General features: G+C 38.8%; 2 protein-coding genes across 3 annotated transcripts in view; one reads left to right on the top strand and one right to left on the bottom strand.

Annotated features, from left to right (window-relative positions):
• cul4a (cullin 4A) overlaps positions 1-17,874 on the bottom strand; it is a 107,397-nt gene extending 89,523 nt beyond the window's left edge. The window contains exon 1 of the mRNA XM_039744642.1: positions 17,237-17,874. Within this exon, the coding sequence (XP_039600576.1) occupies positions 17,237-17,375 (139 nt within the window). The 5' untranslated portion in view covers positions 17,376-17,874. The remainder of the gene's footprint in view (positions 1-17,236) is intronic.
• Positions 17,875-17,877: 3 nt separating this feature from the next.
• The window catches only part of pcid2 (PCI domain containing 2), a 46,075-nt gene continuing 43,815 nt past the window's right edge, over positions 17,878-20,137 (top strand). The window contains exons 1-2 of one of the 2 annotated variants that reach the window (XM_039744644.1): positions 17,878-17,964; positions 19,723-19,818. In XM_039744644.1, the coding sequence (XP_039600578.1) occupies positions 19,783-19,818 (36 nt within the window). In that variant the 5' untranslated portion in view covers positions 17,878-17,964; positions 19,723-19,782. Of the gene's footprint in view, positions 17,965-18,397; positions 18,638-19,722; positions 19,819-20,137 lie in introns of those variants that run through there. The other variant, XM_039744643.1, reaches the window with a different exon arrangement.

Here is a 20,137-nt window from a genome sequence, read left to right as displayed (position 1 = left end):
GTACGTTATTTTTGTTCGTTTATTACGATTATAGATATTTATTGATTCCCTTATTTAGCTGACTGCCTGGTCATATAAGACGCTCCGCTGTTTTTTTGTGAAACAGCCTTTACAGAGCTTCTCCGCGGTTTTATAAACGAACAACATATAAAGCCATCACCTTGTCAATTGTGTAATGCATTTTTTGAACAGGTTTGATGCATGAAAGTGATCACTTGTACTGCGTTCAGTCAGTTCACGTGAGCTGCTCTCTTGTGTGATGTTGCGATGTCCACGGCTTTATTTAATGTTAGCTAAGACCCGGCACTTAAAAGTTTCTCGCTACAGCAATTTTAACTCTGTTACAAAGTGATCCAAAGTCTCGTTTATACCTCGTGTCTTCTCATTAAACTTGTATCTCGCGAATAAAGTATTCGCCGTTTTTCTTCAGCGCTCTTTGGGAGCTCTTCCTTCTTTTCTACATACTGCGGTCACAGTCAGTTCACGTGATTACGTGGGAGGCGTGATGATGTCACACGCAGCTCCGCCCTCCACAGCCATCGAGCTAACGTCCATTACAGTATATGGAGAAAAATAGGTTCCAGTTATGACCATTACGCGTAGAATTTCGAAATGAAACCTGCCCAACTTTTGTAAGTAAGCTGTAAGGAATGAGCCTGCCAAATTTCAGTCTTCCACCTACTTGGGAAGTTGGAGAATTAGTGATGAGTGAGTAAGTGAGTCAGTGTGGGCTTTGTCTTTTATTAGTATAGATATAAATATATAAATAATATATATAATATATAAATTGGACTGGACTGCCAATACTGATGCTCTGTGTAAGAAAGGTCAGAGCCGACTATACTTATATTGCTTCATATTTACTGTATACAGTAATAACAAAATTGACCATTGCTTTTAAATCTAAATTTCTAAGAAAATTTACTATACTAAATTATCCATACATTACATACATTAAATTTCCTAACATGTATGTCTAGTTCAAGACTGCATGGAGTCAGTCTTTCCCAGCAGTACTGGTTAAATGGTGGGACCAAACTTGGATGGGGTATAGGACACAACTCTCATACACACACACACACACACACACACGGTCTGAATTAAGAGTCATGTTTATATGGAAGGTAAACCAATATATTTTAAATCATGTTCATAAAGGCATTGCCTATTAGTAGTGACAGCTTAATCTAGGTATTTCGCCATGTAAGGTCTATAAGCCTCACTCCTAACTCATAAATATCAACAACCTATAAGATGCACACCAGTAAATCAATACAATATGTAATCCATTTACATATCTTATAAACAAAGGAAAAATATTTATATGTAGAACAATATACTCTCTGTGCTTCCTCAATCACTCCATAATAGGAATAAGAAATACAACAATAAAATTATGTCACAATATTTAAGGACATTTTTGCAATGATGACAATATGGAAAAACAACACTTGCAAAACAGGCGGGATAGCAGATCTTGACTTAAAAGCGATTTCCCAGATACAAAAAAGTACTAACTAAACAATTCCAAGTAAGAAAAAATAAAAAGTCAGATCAATAATAACAAATACCAATAAACTATTCACTGTAGATGTGAACAGAAAACCGACACACATTCCTGTTTAATCATTACTGCAAAAGTAAACAATAGGCTCACACAAAAATTACATTGCACATGCTCAGGATAATTGTAAATAGTTAAATGAGTTAGAATATAACCACTGAAACAAGCCACTAGTTTTAGTGTTGAAAATGAAAGCATTATCAATATTTTTACTTTTTTACTTGTGGCGTGTCCAAAATGTATGAAATGCTTACGATTGTGTGTCGCTGCAGTGTTCAAATGATTGTAATAATTGAAAATACACACCTTCAAATACATGGAGCTCCCTGCAAGTACAGTACAAAGTGGTGAAATCAAACAGATATTGAAGCTGGGCGCATTTCATGCAGCTTTTTTCTTAATTTAATGCACACAAGAAACTTAGAAAAAAATTCTTGTGGTTTTTCAAACTCATCCTTTACAGTAATTCATTATTTTTCTTTTTCGTCATCCCAAGCTATGCTTCTTTTTGCTCCCAAAAGGCGAGAAGCAGTAAGATTTATTACTAGTCCCTTCATATAAATAGAGGAAACATGAGTCTTGATTTACAAACAGATGATACTCAATTATTTTCTTTATCATTCTTTATTTATAGTAGATGGCATTGATATAACTTGCAAAAATGGTGCAAAAAGACTATCAGGAAACTGCCAAAATTAACAATATAAAACAAAATTTTAAATTAAAGCATAAGTGTACATTTTAGTTCCATGGCTAGATGAAAACAAGCAGTCTACAAAAATAAAATTAACATTAAAAAGGTGGTGGTGGAAGATATATAAGGTGTGCGGATCCAATTTGATAGTTGGATGCAAGATGCCAGTTGATTGTTGTGGGCAAGAGTAATTGGTTAAGGAATATGTTTTGTCAGGGAATCACCCCATGGTGTGTCCCAAAACAGATATTTGAACTGCAGTAACTACCAGCAACCAGCCATGAACCTGCAGACTCTGGATTACAAAGGCCCTCAGAAGCAGCTCCTTTTATGCCATGTGGTAACAGGAGAACTCCCATGCTCATGTGTAAAAGAGCTGACTCTAGGTATGGCAAGCAGACCACTTCTTGGTGATGGCAGCCGAACTCTCTGATTTTTTTGTATTATTTTTTAAATATCTATTTGAATTTTCTTCTTTAATGATTGTATATGTTAGTGTCTTCCCTTATCCATTTCATTAAACATTAGTTGTTTATCATTACTCAAAAGCAGCATTCTAATGTTTTATTACTTATTGGCAGTATTTCATTTAAGGATGATTTAAGTCAAGGGTTTTAAGCCCATTGCACTCAAACAATAGATTCTGCATCGGGGAAAGCTAGAGCTGCTTGGCAATTTTGGAATGCTAACTAATCAATCATCAAGCATAGAGAATGATTCGAATTTACCTACTTTTAGATTTTACAAATAAGTGATGTCTATTATAACCACCCACACACACACACCATCACATGCATGCACTACAGATGCTCAGATCAATCGCCGTTGAACAGGATCAGCTGATTTTCACTATAACAGACTTGATCGATAAGTAAACTGCTTTTCTCAGCTTTACGGTAATTTAGTTATAGCACTCCTTTACACAAGGCATTATGGTAGTTGAGCTAGCAATAACTGTCTTTTTTATTGACAAACTTACTGCAAGGAATGCGCAGGAATGCAGACTTTGCCAGAGACAAAAAAGACTGGAATATAAGACTTTATATTAAAGAAAACGGAGCAATAATTAGGAAAAATAATTGGAGGAGTTATTCTGTGCAATTAGACAAATGGCAAGAAAAGCTACTTTAATTAATTCAGACCTTTTCAATTTGTCATTTAATTTAAACAGACATTGCCTGTCTGAGTTTAAACAGTAGACAGCAGGAATCTTGTGTCCTGAAAGCAAGAACAAATTTGAAAAAATTAGCTTATCACGCAGGAGAGTGACTCGCCATGTTGAGCTAATTGACAAAGACTTAGCTAGAAAGTTAAACAAAATTTACATTATATTCCTTGGCACTGGACAAAAGTAATGAAATAAAGGACACCGCTCAGCTTTTAATTTTTATCAGTGGGATTAATGGCAATTTTGAGATAACGGAGGAGTTTTTGGCCATGGAATCCCTAAAGGGGAAAACGCGGGGAGAGGACTTGTATGACAGCGTGTCAGGGGTCATCAATAGGCACAAGCTACCTTGGAGTACGCTTGCCAATGTTACCACAGATGGATCGCCAAATCTGACTGGAAAAAACATTGGGTTGCTCAAAAGAATCCAGGAGAGGGTGAAGGAGGACAACCCTGAACAGGAGGTCATTTTCTTACACTGCCTAATCCAGCAGGAAGCACTGTGTAAATCTGTATTGCAGCTTGACTACATAGTGAAGCCAGTTGTAAAACTCGTTAACTTTATTCAACCGAGGGGACTTCAGCATCATCAGTTTATTAAGTTTCTTGAAGAAACTGACGCTGATCACCAGGACTTGCTTAACCAGCGTATATTGGAGTGGTAAAGTTTTGGAAAGGTATGTTGACGAGTGTGGGAGCTCAAACAGGAGATTCTCTCATTTTTGGAGCTACTTGAGAAAGCTAATGATTTTCCTGAGCTGAGTGATACAGATTGGCATTATGATTTAGCTTTTGCTGTGGACATACAGACACACATGAATGAGCTGAACATGAAGCTACAAGGGAAAGAACAGTCTGTGCATGAAATATACACAAACGTCAGAGCCTTCAAAACCAAGCTAGCTTTATTCTCAAAGCAAATGCCAAACAACTCATTCGTTCATTTCCCCACACTGGCTAAGCTGCAAGAGGCCCCTCGACTTGTGAAAAAATACAGGAAATCACTGGACGGCTTGCATGAAGAATTCTGCCGTCGGTTCTCTGATTTTGGAAAAATTTACAAGTCACTTCACACAGGACCCTGAAACGGCGCCACAGGAGTTGCAGTTGGAATTGATTGATCTCCAATGTGACACCGTCTTAAAGGAGAAGTTCAACTCTCTTAAACTGGATGAGTTTTATGCTTCATTAAGCGCAGCCAAATTTCCAAACATCCAGAAGATGGCACAGAGGATGCTGGTGTGGTTTGGCTCTACGTATGTGTGTGAACAGACTTTTAGTGTGATGAACACCAACAAAGCACCCCAAAGATCCCAGTTGAGTGATGAACACCTCAGATCTGTTATGAGAATTGCCACAACAAAACTAACACCAGACTTTGATGCACTGGCAAAAAAGGGTGATCAACAACACTGTTCCCACTAAAAGTGAATGTAAATATTAACACTGTAATGCCTTTTTTATGTTTATGTTTGATATGCATGCATCTAGTGCTGGCCCGGCCCATCTGTCAAATTTTAAAAGTCAATGTGGCCCCTGAGCCAAAAGGTTTGCCCACCCCTGACCTACATGCTGGTTCCACAGTCGCCATTTGTGTCACATGTTTGAAAATAGAGTGGTAATTTATATGTATACTGGCATCTATTTAAATTTCTTTTTTGACAAGGAGGATATTAGCATACATGGTTATATGTGTTTGTTGTTGGGTGTTACTCAATAAAGTGTATTTAAATAAAAAAGTCTTAAAAAGTAAAAAATTATTGTATTTTATTCAAGAACACTGTAATAGCCTAATATAAGGCATGCAAAATTGAAAAAAGTAAACTCATGGGTAATTTATTCTCACTCCTTAAAAAATACCAGATTAACTGAACTAGTTCAAAAATGAAATGGTGAACTATGAATGTGAATTTATTCATTTTAATCTATGTGAACTGAACATTGAGCTAGTTCTTGTGAGGTGTGAACTTGCACAACACTGCCTAATACACACTAATGATGAAAATATGAATACATTGTGTTAAACTGAGAAAGGACAAGTAAATGTCTAGTATCTTTACTGGACTTCCTTACTTACAATGTTACAGAGAGAATTTCAGGTCTGAAGAGTTCTTGCTCAACTCAAGCCATAGGCATAGCCATTGGAAGGTTTTGTGTGTCAACACTTAAAGCATGTTTTATGACAGTTCCAGTGCCCATGTGAAAGGGTAATTGTTCCATTAATCACTCACTCAAACAGTATGCCAACTGATAGTTGGACTCCGCTGACAGAGCATAGCCAGACCTCATCACAAAATGGTTTCTCGAAGAATACAATGCCTTAGTCAAAGTCAGTTCCAGGAGAAGAGACGGAAACTTTTTTTTTTAAATAACCATTAGGAAGGTGTAACAAAGCCATTTCTAAGGCTCTAGTACTTTACCACACCACAGGGAACCATTATCTTTAAACAACAGTGATGAATTTCCTCTGGAAATATTGGTCAGACAAAATTATCCAAAGGGCACAAAGATGATTTTTTCATAACATCACACAGGATCTCAGGACAACATTCAAATAACTAAAGACATCTTCAGGCTCAGTGTTCATGACTCCACATAACTAACAGACGTAGTTAAAATGGGATTCATGTGTGAGTTGTGAAGAATAAGAACAGAGCTCATGTCACATAATAATGTTCTATGGACAGACAAATAAAAATTTAATTCTTTGGATGACACAGATCACACTATGGCATAAAGCTAATACAATGCTTGACAGTAAGAATATCATGCCTACATTAAACATGAGGGCAACAGTGTGATGATGAGGGGACTACATCTCTTCTGAACCTGGAAGTCTTGTCATTGTTGGAAGAACCATGAATTTTGCACTTCACCAGATAATTCTTAAGGTGGATATCCAATCATCTGTCTGTGACGTAGACCTAAAGTATAACTAGGTTATGCAGCAGAACACCGACCCAAACCACAAAACCAAATCTACAACTGGTTAAAAAAACTGGTTATCATGGTTAAAAACATTAGGAAACAGTCTTTGTTATTTGTTGCAAAAAAGACAGCATGTGGAGGGGAGTGGGCATTCCATTACTTTCTGACACAGACAACACTTTTCGCAATGCACAAACATTTTGTCTCCCAAACACTTTGCCATAGAATTTTCAGACTTTGAAGGACACCTGGACCTCTGCCCAATTATACTCTGACCACTACCCATCCCCTTTCCTCTCCAAAATTATTCTCAGATTTGAGTGTGTCTTAGGATTTTGCATGGTAATCATTAAAGAAACTGGCTTAAGGTTATTTGTACCATACAATTTTCAAAGCCCACTTAATCCTGAGCAGAGTTACAGGGGGCTGGAGCCTATCCCTACAAGCACAAGGCAGAATCCTACAAAAATTTCAAAACTTGATTAATCAAATTAGGGGTTGGCGATTTTTCCAAAAAATCATATCACGATTCTTTTAACACAAAATCACTATCCACAATCTGAATTGCAATCTATCGTTTCAATGTGGCATACACTTAAGAGAATATCCGGACTCAAACTCATCAAGACCTAAGTAACACTTTATTTTAAATATCAAACAAAGTTGAATTCAATTGTTCTCTCATTTGCTAGCTAAGCGGAATTAAGGAACACACCCCGAAGCTGGCGAATGAGTGAGGAGAGCACCCCCCCGCGCATTGTTTCTCGGATACGTGCAAAAAAATTGGAACCACAAGCGAACAATGATTCGTAGCGAAATGAGATAAGTCGCAAAATCAACCGGAATGTTCAAGCAAATTATTGAAAAAAAAAACGATCTAAATCCGAAAAAGTAGTTCTCTTGTGAAGATATACAGACAGAGAGACATTGGATTTTATATATCATATATTGGTAAACCTTCAAAATAATGTGCAGTTAAAGTCTCAACAGCATTCTCAGCATTTCTGGAGTTTAGTAGAGCCAGATAACTATAAGAATCTTCACCAAGCAACTCAGAAAATGTCTGCTTTGTTTGGGTCTCCATACCCTCTGTGAGTCTGACATGAATGTCATGAAATCAAAGTTCAGAACAAGACTGACAGACAAACATTTAAATGACTCAATAAGAGTGAACCTAAGTGGCGCCACTTAACCATACACCTCAGTGCCAGTCATCTGACTAACTAAAAAACACATCATACATGCAACTGGACTTGTGAATAAAGTGACGCAGTGACATGGAACAAAGTGACAAATGAATAAGGAATATCTGTGGATTTGGAATTGCATTGTTTTGTTCTGATAGCATTCATGTTTTAACTCAATAGTGTAAGATACACTAGAAACATACAAAATACACTTGCAGGTGAACTAAATTTTTTTTAGATGTTTTAATACAAAATGCGAGTTGTGGACACCAACATTTTGTAAATGTTCAGGCAAAACAAGCTTATTCTGTGTGTCTGGGCTGAAATAAGCTATGAGAATAAACGTTAGAAAACATGAGTAGCTCTTGCCCATTTTCATTTTGTAAAAGTAGCTCTCAGGGAAAAAAGGTTGGAGACCCCTGGTCTATATAATGTGTATTTTTAAAGATTGTGTTTTTTCAATGATATGTTCAATATGTTTTTACTTTTTCAGTTCTTACTTATTTTTCCCAATAAAGATATTTTGAATACAAATTAATTAGATCAGATGACTTTATTCATTTTTTAAAAAAGCAAGTTAAAACTAATTTATTCAGGGAGGCATTTAATTTACCCTGAACATTCTGACCCTTTCTTTCAGTTTACCCCCTCTCTGTCTAGGCACTCAGGATTATTTGCATTTATATCACAAATTCTATTATTTGTTTAGAGTTTTCCTGTAATCTTTGTATTTTGTGGTTTATTGTCTATTATTCTAATGCAAAGCTTTGTAATTCCTGTCTTCATCTTTATGTTGATATTATTTTGCATATACAATACTGAGTACTGTAGTTGATTTTTTTCTGCTTTTCCATGTTGTTTATTCTGAAATTCTGTGAAGGGCTTTTGAGCATGTGAAAGACAATCTTATACTGTATATAAACATCTACGCGCGGAAGTGTGAGTGAGTGTGTGTCTGTCCGGCCTGGAAGTGAGAGGTAGAGTCAGGGTAAGGGCTCCACCTTCGAGGAAACTGAAAACTCGCTTAGCCGTTAATAACACAAGCAGGGTCAGCAAGTCAGCAAAATGAAACCTCAGAAAAAAGACAAAGTTGCTTAGCCGCTAACATCTGGCAAAACAGTATCCCTTTTATTTTTCCTCCCGCCGCTAATATACAAGCGATGTGAGCACGTCGGCAAAATGAATCCTGCTAGGAGAGAGATACCTAGTTCCTTTCAATTACCTGACAGCTCTACATTTCAATTTTTTTTCTGATGATTTCAATATTTTCTAGGACTTACACAGCTAGTATATAAATAAAAGCATAAATTGGGTCAACAGAAGCACATGAATTGGATTCAGTCTGAATAGTACAGGTGCATCTCTATAAATTAGAATATCATCGAAAACTTTAATTCAATTCAAAAAGTGAAACTCACATATTATATAGCTTCATTACACACAGAGTGTAACAGTACATCTGGAAAGTATTCACAGTGCATCACTTTTTCTACATTTTGTTATATTACAGCCTTATTCCAAAATGGATATAATTAATTTTTTTCCTCAGAATTCTACACACAACACCCCATAATGACAACGTGAAAAAAGTTTAATTGAGGTTTTTGCAGATTTATTAAAAATAAAAAAAACTGAGAAATCACATGTACATAAGTATTCACAGCCTTTGCCATGAAGCTCAAAATTGAGCTCAGGTGCATCATGTTTCCCCTGATCATCCTTGAGATGTTTCTGCAGCTTAATTGGAGTCCACCTGTGGTAAATTCAGTTGATTGGACATGATTTGGAAAGGCACACACTTGTCTATACAAGGTCCCACAGTTGACAGTTCATGTCAGAGCACAAACCAAGCATGAAGTCAAAGGAATTGTCTGTAGACCTCCGAGACAGGATTGTCTCGAGGCACAAATCTGGGGAAGGTTACAGAAAAATGTCTGCTGCTTTGAAGGTCCCAATGAGCACAGTGGCCTCCATCATCTGTACGTGGAAGAAGTTCAAAACCACCAGGACTCTTCCTAGAGCTAGCCGGCCATCTAAACTGAGCGATCGTGGGAGAAGGGCCTTAGTCAGGGAGGTGACCAAGAATCTGATGGTCACTCTGTCAGAGCTCCAGAGGTCCTCTGTGGAGAGAGGAGAGCCTTCTAGAAGGACAACCATCTCTGCAACAATCCACCAATCAGGCCTGTATGGTAGAGTGGCCAGATGGAAGCCACTCCTTAGTAAAAGGCACATGGCAGCCAGCCTGGAGTTTGCCAAAAGGCACCTGAAGGACTCTCAGACCATGAGAAACAAAATTCTCTGGTCTGATGAGACAAAGATTGAACTCTTTGGTGTGAATGCCAGGCGCCACATTTGAAGTAAACCAGGCACCGCTCATCACCAGGCCAATACCATCCCTACACTGAAGCATGGTGGTGGCAGCATCATGCTGTGGGGATGTTTTTCAGTGGCAGGAACTGGGAGACTAGTCAGGATAAAGGGAAAGATGACTGCAGCAATGTACAGACACATCCTGGATCAAAACCTGCTCCAGAGCTCTCTTGACCTCAGACTGGGGTGATGGTTCATCTTTCAGCAGGACAACGACCCTAAGCATGCAGCCAAGATATCAAAGGAGTGGCTTCAGGACAACTCTGTGAATGCCCTTGAGTGGCCCAGCCAGAGCCCAGACTTGAATCTGATTGAACATCTCTGGAGAGATCTTAAAATGGCTGTGCACCAACGCTTCCCATTCAACCTAATGGAGCTTGAGAGGTGCTGCAAAGAGGAATGGGCGAAACTGCCCAAGGATAGGTGTGCCAAGCTTATGGCATCATATTCAAAAAGACTTGAGGCTGTAATTGTTGCCAAAGGGGCATCGACAAAGTATTGAGCAAAGGCTGTGAATACTTATGTACATGTTATTTCTCAGTTTTTTTATTTTTAATAAATTTGCAAAAACCTCAAGTAAACTTTTTTCACATTGTCATTATGGGGTGTTGTGTGTAGAATTCTGAGGAAAAAAATGAATTTAATCCATTTTGGAATAAGGGTATAACATAACAAAATGTGGAAAAAGTGATGCGCTGTGAATGCTTTCTGGATGCACTGTATATTGCAAGCATTTATTTCTTTTCATTTTGCTGATTGCGGCTTATAGCTAATGAAAACCCAAAATTCTGTATCTCAGAAAATTAGAATATTGTGGAAAGGTTCAATATTGTAGACTCGTGGTATCACACTCCACTCAGCTGATTAACCCAAAAAACCTGCAAAGTTGTCCTAAGCCTTTAAATGGTCTCTCTGTCTGGTTCAGTAGGCCACACAAACATGGGAAAGACTACAGACTTGACAGTTGTCCAGAAGGCACTCATTGACACCCTCCAAAAGGAAGCCACAAAGGGTCATTGCTAAAGATGCTGGCTGTTCACAGAGTGCCATATCCAATCATATTAATGTAAAAGTCGAGTGGAAGGTAAAATGTGTCAGAAAAAGGTGCACAAGCAACAGGGATAACCACAGCCTTGAGAGGATTGTGAAGCACAGCCCATTCAAGAATTTGTGGGAGATTCAGAAGGAGTGGACTGTGGCTGGAGTTAGTGCTTCAAGAACCACCACACACAAACGTATCTGGGACATGGGCTACAACTGTCGCATTCCTTGTGTCAAGCCACTCCTGAACCAGACACAACGTCAAAAGTGTCTTACCTGGGCTAAGGAGAAAACGGACTGGACCGTTGCTCAGTGGCCCAAAGTCCTTTTTTCAGATGAAAGTAAATTTTGCATTTCATTTGGAAATCAATGTCCCAGAGTCTGGAGGAAGAGTGGAAATGCACAGAATCCAAGTTGGTTGAGGTCCAGTGTGAAGTTTCCAGTCAGTGATGATTTGGGGAGTCATGTCATCTGCTGGTGTTGGTTCACTGTGTTTTATCATGTCCAAAGTCAGTGCAGCCGTCTACCAGGAAATTTTAGAGTACTTCATGCTTCTCTCTGCTGACAAGCTTTATGGAAATGCTGATTTCACTTCCAAGCAGGACTTGGCACCTGCCCACACTGCGAAAAGTACCAATACCTGGTTTAATGACCATGGTATCATTTTGCTTGATAGGCCAGCAAAAAGGAATGCAGATGAGCTGAAGGCCGCTATCAAAGCATCCTGGGCAGGCTTCTATAACACCTCACCAGTGCCACAGGCCGATTGCCTCCATGCCAAGCCACGTTGATGCAATAATTCATGCAAAAGGAGCGCCGACCAAGTATTAAGTGCGTATATGGACATACTTTTCAGTAGGCCAACATTTCTGTTTTAAAAATCTTTTTTTTTATTGATCTTATGTAATATTCCAATTTTCTGAGATACTGAATTTTGAGTTTTCATTACCTGTATGCCATAATCAGCAAAATGAAAAGAAACACTTGAAATATCTCACTGTGTGTGTAATGAATATATATGAGTTTCACTTTTTGAATTGAATTACTGAAATAAATGAACTTTTTGATGATTTTTTGCAATGCACCTGTATATGCACATAGGTAGTACTGTGATATATACCATAATCATGATCATTTCAAATTTGTTGGCCATACCACCCAACCCCACCTACATTCATTCATTCATCGCATATGCTTAATCTGGTGTAAAGGTCAAAGGGAGGTACAGCCTATACAGAGCATCAACAACAAAACAGAAACCAACCCTGAATGGGAGGGCAAATTAATTACTGGGCCAACTCATGCATACCCAAACCCCCCCCCCCATATCCACACCAGAGGACCAATTTAAGTCTAGTTTACACTTTACGCATCTTTGGAAGGGACGAAGGCTGCATGGTGAAATTGTTGTCAGATTTGGAGACACGACCTCTATGCACATTTTCTAACTACATGATGCAGTGGATGTGTATCCGAAATTGTGCATTTCAAGATGAGGCTGGTTACGTGGGTGCCAGAATAATTAATTAAATTAATTAATATGATGCAATAGGCCTTCAATATGCAAAGACGACAAGCAAAAACCTTTGAAATTCACCTGCTCATTATGTGCACCGATTGGCTAGACAGAGGGACCGATCTGTAAAAGATGTGCAGCAAGTTAGGGTGATAAAGGATAAAGATTGAAACGTACTCACAAGCGAGGAGTGTGTGTTGAGCAAATGGAAAGAGTACTTTGAGAGGCTGATGAATGAAGAGACCGAGAGAGAGAAGAGGTTGGATGATGTGGAGATAGTGAATCAGGAAGTGCAACAGACTAGCAAGGACAACTATCAAGAGGATGAAAAATGGAAAGGCCGTTGGTCCAGATGACATACCTATGGAAGCATGGAGGAGTTTAGGAGAGATGGCAGTGGAGTTTTCAACCAGATTGTTTAATGGAATCTTGGAAAGTGAGACGATGCCTGAGGAGAGGAGAAGAAGTGTACTGGTGCCGATATTTAAGAATAAGGGGGATTTGCAGGACTCCAGTAACTACAGGGAAATAAAATTGATGAGCCACAGCATGAAGTTATGGGAAAGAGTAGTGGAAGCTAGGTTAAGAAGTGGGGTGATGATTAGTGAGCAGCGGTATGGTTTCATGTCAAGAAAGAACACCACAGATGCAATGTTTGCTCCGAGGATGTTGATGGAGAAGTTTAGGGAAGGCCAGAAGGAGTTGCATTGCATCTTTGTGGACCTGGAGAAAGCATAGGACAGGGTGCCTCGAGAGGAGCTGTGGTATTGTATGAGGAAGTGGGGAGTGGCAGAGAAGTACGTAAGAATTGCACAGGATATGTACAAGGGAAGTGTGACAGTGGTGAGGTCTGCGGTAGGAGCGACGGATGCATTCAATGTGGAGGTGGGATTACATCAGGAATCAGCTCTGAGCCCTTTCTTATTTGCAATGGTGATGGACAGGTTGACAGAAGAGAATAGACAGGAGTCCCTGTGGACTATGATGTCTGCTGATGACATTGTGATATGTAGCGATAGTAGGTTGAGGAGACCCTGGAGAGATGGAGATATGCGTTAGAGAGGAGATGAATGAAGGTCAGTAGAAACAAGACAGAATACATGTGAAATGAAAGGGAGGTCAATGAAATGGTGTGGACGCAGGGAGTAGAGTTGGCGAAGGTGGACGACTTTAAATACTTGGGATGAACAGTACAGAGTAATGGGAATAGTGGAAGATAGGTGAAGAAGAGAGTGCTAGCAGGGGGGAATGGGTGGAGAACAGTTTCAGGAGTAATTTGTTACAGACGGGTATCAGCTAGAGTGAAAGGAAAGGTCTACAGGATGGTAGTGAGACCAGCTATGTTATACGGGTTGGAGATGGTGGCACTGACCAGAAAGCAGGAGACAGAGCTGGAGGTAGCAGAGTTAAAGATGCTAAGATTTGCACTGGGTGTGACGAGGATGGACAGGATTAGAAATTAGTACATTAGAGGGTCAGCTTAATTTGGACGGTTGGAAGACAAAGTCAGAGAGGCGAGATTTCGTTGGTTTGAACATGTGCTGAGAAGAGATGCTAGGTATATTGGAAGAAGGATGCTAAGGATAGAGCTGCCAGGGAAGAGGAAAAGAGGAAGGCCTAAATGAAGGTTTATGGATGTGGTGAGAGAGGACATGCAGGTGATGGGTATAACAGAACAAGATGCAGAGGACAGAAAGATATGGAAGAAGATGGTACGCTGTGGCAACCCCTAACGGGAGCAGCCGAAAGAAGAAGATGATGATTATGTAGGCCCGCCACACTTAGAAAATTACACTTCCACTGCCTTCACCACTTTTGGTCAATAGATCGAACACACCACCTTATCCTTTTCTTCCTCTTTAAGCCACTAACAGTAGGCACAACTCTTCTTCCATCAGCAGAGTCTCACATCCTCTGTTATGACATTATCAGCTATGTAACACTGACATTCAGAGAGTAAGAAAAAATCAGTGTGCTGATCGAACAGGTAGCAACAAGTATAAATGTGTTTTGGTCACTCACTGCACACCAGCTTCATGCATGTGTGTTTTTGGGATGTGGAGGGAAAACTAGAGCATGTCGGGAAAAATCACACACAGACATAGGTGGAATATGCAAACTCCTGTCTGGAACCTGGATAAATTTTATAGAGCTGCAAGTCAGACCTACCAAACACTGTGTCATCATGCCATACGCAATCGACTCAAATAATTTTCACTTAGAACACTTCTTCTGTTCAGGATCATAATTATATACAGTATCTACTGAAATATACTATTAAAATATTAAACAAAATAATGATACAGACAGTTAGCACCATTAAATATGGACATGAGAATAGAAAACAAACACCTAAATATACAAGACTTTTCAATGGATTATAAATCCACAATATACATAATACCACAGGACTTAGTGCTGCTCTCTCACTGTATTACAGTTTGTGGATATTTACAGCAAATCTTATTTGGAACTTGTTTGTAAAGATTCAGGGTTACAGAGTGCCACAGTACATCCCAATAGCATAAGGTGCACGGCTGAACCCAACCCCAAATGAGAAGCCAGAGCAACAAATCACAAACCTTTGCACAGACACACACAAGCTATTGTCAGACACAAGTCAACATAGCCAAAAAAATCATTTGCCTTAGAAAACACCACACAGCTACAATGCCAACAAAAATAAACAAATCTCCATTGTTTGAGTACAAACCCGGGATTCTAGGGTTCTAAGGCAACAGCACCATCATGTTAACATGGCCTCGAAATGTTGATCAAATTCCTAGATGTTAAAGGAGTTGAGTAAATAAAGACAAACTACTGAATTAGAAAGTTTAACTAACAGTTATATTTCTACTATAAACATAAAGCAATCATAGCCCCTCCATTATTCACTGTGTTCAGACATCCGTGTCTTTCTGTGTCTCTTTAACTAACTCAGTACAAGTAAAAAAAAACACAAAGTTTCATGAAAGAAGAATATAAAGTATTCTAGGCTATGTTCAATATGCGTTTACAAAATAATACTAAAGAACAACGTGTATGGGCTTAAAAAAAACTTCAATTATAATTGTCCCACATAGTATGAAATTGGGACTTTGGGTATTTCTAACCCAACCTTACAGTTCTACCAGTATAAGAGGCTTAAGTTATAAAATCTATGCATAGAGCTGCTTAAGGACAAAGACAGTGGCATATGATGTGTCAAATTTTGGAAAACAATTGCTTTCAAAACAAATATAAATTTGTCACCTGCATATCCCAATGAAGCTGAGAGCGTTATGATTCTGCAACAATCACTTACCATTCCAAAGTCAGTCAGTCAGTCAGTCATTGTCCAACCCGCTACATCTTAACACAGGGTCATGGGGGGTCTGCTGGAGTCAATCCCAGCCAGCACAGGGTTCAAGGCAGAAACAAATCCCAGGCAGAGCGCAGCCCACTGCAGGGCATGCACACACACACACGCACACACCAAGCACAGTGAAATTTAAAACTGGCAGAAATGAACAAATCACTGTAATGTGATGAGTGTCTTTGACAGTGCTGTGCCACACTGAATTAGTTTTTAAACTTTAAAAAGAACATACATGTCTGAAATGTGCTTATTAATCTGGTTTTCATAATTAGGCCGTACAGTTCAGTTCAATATTACTATTGGTGAGGTGGTCATGGAAGAGTTTTTAAGAGCTGCTCCCTGTTTGGAATGGTGCAGAAGGGAAACAATTATACAAACTTTGAGCAGTTTCACAGTAGCAAGCCAGAACACAAAGCCAAGAGGAGGCTGACCCATGTTAAAGTTTTCTAAACGAGAGAAAGCATGTAGACCTGAGGTAGTGTTAAGGCACCGGCAATAAGAGATATGGCAAAATGATTTCAGCCTGTGGAACAAAATGTGGAGGATGAATGGGTGAAAACATTTAACCGAGACCAAAACATTTTAGACATCCAAAATATATTACTAAAACCTATCTTGGTTCAAATATTTTATCATCTTTCATTGACATGTTACACAGTATAATGGTAACATTGGTAGATTGGTTAAATTTTGGTGTTATTTTAATCTTATTTGACCAAGATGCTTGCAGTTTATAAAAATGACGGTTCTGTTCATGCAGCATCTGGCACACAAATGAAAACTGTAAATAAAAGGAAAGTGATGCGACAGTCTTCTTTCATAAGGGGATAAAAGGCTTGGGTTACCCTATCGCACAGTTAGGGCGATAAAATGATACATTGTCACATGTAAATGAATATATAACAAGAAAAACAATAACTTCACTTTATTTGGTTTCAATTGGAATTAATCAATGCTTCCATAGTGTTCAGTATTCTCTATGTATGACTATATCCAAGGTTTTAGCTGCCATGTCCCCGAAATAAATTCATATATGTCTCGATTTAGCTGAACATTTTGTTTTTGCCTTGTTTTATCGGCTGTAGCTCCACCTGTTAAATTTTGTATCCCATGGTTTTATGTAAAGCACTGATGAAAGCTGCGCCGGGAAGCAAGTGACTTAGAGATGACGTCAAAAGCGCCTGCGCACACTGGCACTCTAGAAAGTTTGCTGCGAGCCTGGCTATATGCGCCGAGACAATCTTTTCATAAGAGGTGGCGCTTCACGTATGTACACAAAACGTGTCTAGGTGCAGACGCTTTATTGTCGTTTAGGAACTAATATGGTGGAAAAGGCCGCCAATTTAACGCTTATATACCATTCATTACTCTACTTCATGGAGAACACGCTACAGCCATGGAACACCTTACCTTTAAAATTTTTAATGACTAGTTTCTTCGATCCGCTGCGTTTCGCAGCTAGCGAAGAGGATTTGGTAAGACCGTTTGTGTGTTCCGCTAAAGCCGAAAAACTGGCTTTCTTGTTGTTTTGCTGAGTCTCGTCTGCCATTCCTGTGCTTCCTGAAACTGTAAACTTGACAAATTACAGGTGACCGCCGTCGCCCCCTCCTCTTCCTCGATTCTCTTGGCAAACGACGCTGTGGAACACAACAAGCTAATCAGTAAGTTTGGCCACACACTACCGTGATAAAATCCGGGTTTCTGGTTATTCCAAATGCAAATTCGATGAACCGCCAATCAAAGTGATCACAAATAGTTTTGTCCCTCCTCCGTCAATGCACTTCACTGTTACCCTGATTTCGGAGAGAATCTTGTTGTCCTGAGCACCTCCCTGATGATCAAAGAGTTTGTTGTACCTCCTTTGAGTTAAGTGCTATTGGCAATTCAGTGCTAGAAAACTCTCCACACTACTTGGCAGCAGTATCCGTGGAGCTGACATGTTTGTTAATTTGATTTTTGTCCAGTACATATATCAGTCACGGACGACACAACTCGATGTGTACATCTGACACGCTTTTGCTAACGGTGATGTAATCAAACGCAGAAAGACAAATAAACACCCAGCACCGGGTCAAGGAAAGAAAAGCCGAACAAGATGGCCTCTTTCTCCACCTCCAAGCCGATGCATCTTGGGAGAGGTGTGTGTTTTTTTTTTTTTTCCGAAGATTACTGTTACAGTTTCCAATTAGCAGGTGTTACGTAAAGGCGACACTAAATTTTGTTTTGTTTTGGTTTTTTTTTTGCATGCCGTTGCAGCGCAAAGTATGCACTTTCAAAGAAATCAATGCTGTATTAACTGAATAGCTTTGGCACTATTTAGCAAAACAGGTAGTGGGAGGTGATAGGATTAAAACGCAAAAATGCATTACTTTAAAATAAGAATTGCCTTTATTGTACAAAGAAAATGCTTTGCGTGTGTATTTAAGTGCACACACAGATCAAAGCTTCCCCCTAAACTGTTTGCATGTGTAAATCAAAGACCATATAGGCATTGTTCTTGGGATGTTCCTTGGGCACCGACCTGCGTAACACTTAAGCACATTGGCTGGAAGCATGCAGCCAGCCAATCAGAATAAGTTCTGTTCTACTTCTTGTTATCCCTTTGATTAAATATTGCAATAGCGATCGAATGTTATTTTATTAGCACGACCATAAACATATGCGTTGAATTATGGACTGTGTTAAGAAGAAAAATCACCTTTGTTACCGTGCGGCTATAGAAGAGATGTTTATGAAAAATAGCTAAGCGACATTTGTGTATTATTACTACTTCCGGCTCAATAGCTACTTCCAGGTCATCTGCTTGTTCAGGTAAGAGTGTAAGAAAAAATTCTCTTGCAAAGTTTCTTTGTGTTACTTGACAGAATATTTAAACTGTCACGTTTTTGCTGTTGTCGGCTTTTAAATGCAAACTGAGAATGTCTGTAGTTCTGTTAAACAATATTTCAATTTATGACGTATTAGTAATGATTGGAAAATATATCTCCGTGAACATGCATCTTGGGGATATTTTGTTTTCTTCATTTTCTCTTCTCTGCCAAGTGTTTAGTTGTACTTTACTCTTCCCATTTTATTTAACAATACTAGGACGGCCAGTCTCAATTTCAGGCAGCGCATCCCAGTTTTATGCATCGCATCCCGGAGTTGAATGAAATGTCCAGTTTGTCTCGTTTTTATGCGGCCGAAATGCGAAGGGGCTCTCCACCCCACTCGATTTCATGTGCAGTTTTACAAGTCTTCAATGTTTCTTGCGTCTAACACACTAGTGATGGGCATTTCGATTCCCTTTACTGATTTAGTCATTTCGAACTAATAATTTAAGTGAAGCGATAATTCTGATTAATTTATAGTTTGGCTTATTTGGAAAGTCCAGGAGGGTGGGGGTCCCTTTGAAAAATGTAAATATAGTTACAGGTGAATAAGAATTGTGCAACTCCTAATGACTCGTTCGCGAATAATATAAACGGGAAAATAGTGACTTTAACGAATCAAATAAGTCAGGCGATTCATGCACATTCCCTTCGCACGCCTACCAGCGAAACGTAAGACGCAGACGACATCAGCACAGTCGTGCGGTTTAGTACTTCTGTCGAACTCCACTGACTCGATTCGTTCGTGCTCACGAATCGGATCATATGATTCAATGAAAAAAGTTGTTCAAAACAACGAATCGTTCTCGAATCATGCATCACAACATTAGCTCAATTAGTAAGTTCTGTACCGTTTTGGAACCATGGCAATCTGGAAAACCCAAGACTTAAGTAATGTCAAAAATGTTTTATACAAACTATAGATAGCACTGTAAGTATTCACCTTCGTACACTTAAAAGAAAAACGAGTAAATAATCATGTACTCAAATCTTGTGCGTAACTACTTTCTCTTTTTTTATGTGCAGTGGGTGATGTGAAGAGACGCTCCATCTCCAATTTTTGAGAGGTGTTTGTTTACCATTTTAATGGCTCACATAACAATTAACCAGTATCTTCAACAGGTCAGTGACCTCACTCTGATGTTTTTGAAGTCAAATTATGATTATTTTCTTTGATTAAAACGTAGTATTGTCTTCCCTTGTTTGATTTTTTTTTTATCATTGTTCCATATAAGTGTTTAACTAATTAAAATTGTGTTAAATTTGTGTGTATTGTAAATTGTCATGAAGTACAGTTTTTTTTATAAATATTACTGTTTTTAAAAATTACTATTACTAATACTAAGGTATTAAACATTATTTGCATTTTTCAACACAGTTTCCAATGAGTGATATGTGAACTATACATCCATTTATTTAAAGGAAAAAATCCAGAAAATAG

This window comes from Polypterus senegalus, chromosome 2 (assembly GCF_016835505.1).
Source record: "Polypterus senegalus isolate Bchr_013 chromosome 2, ASM1683550v1, whole genome shotgun sequence".
NCBI classification, from domain to species: domain Eukaryota; kingdom Metazoa; phylum Chordata; class Cladistia; order Polypteriformes; family Polypteridae; genus Polypterus; species Polypterus senegalus.
The sequence above is the reverse complement of the archived record's forward strand: the minus strand, read 5'-3'. Positions and strand labels throughout refer to the sequence as shown.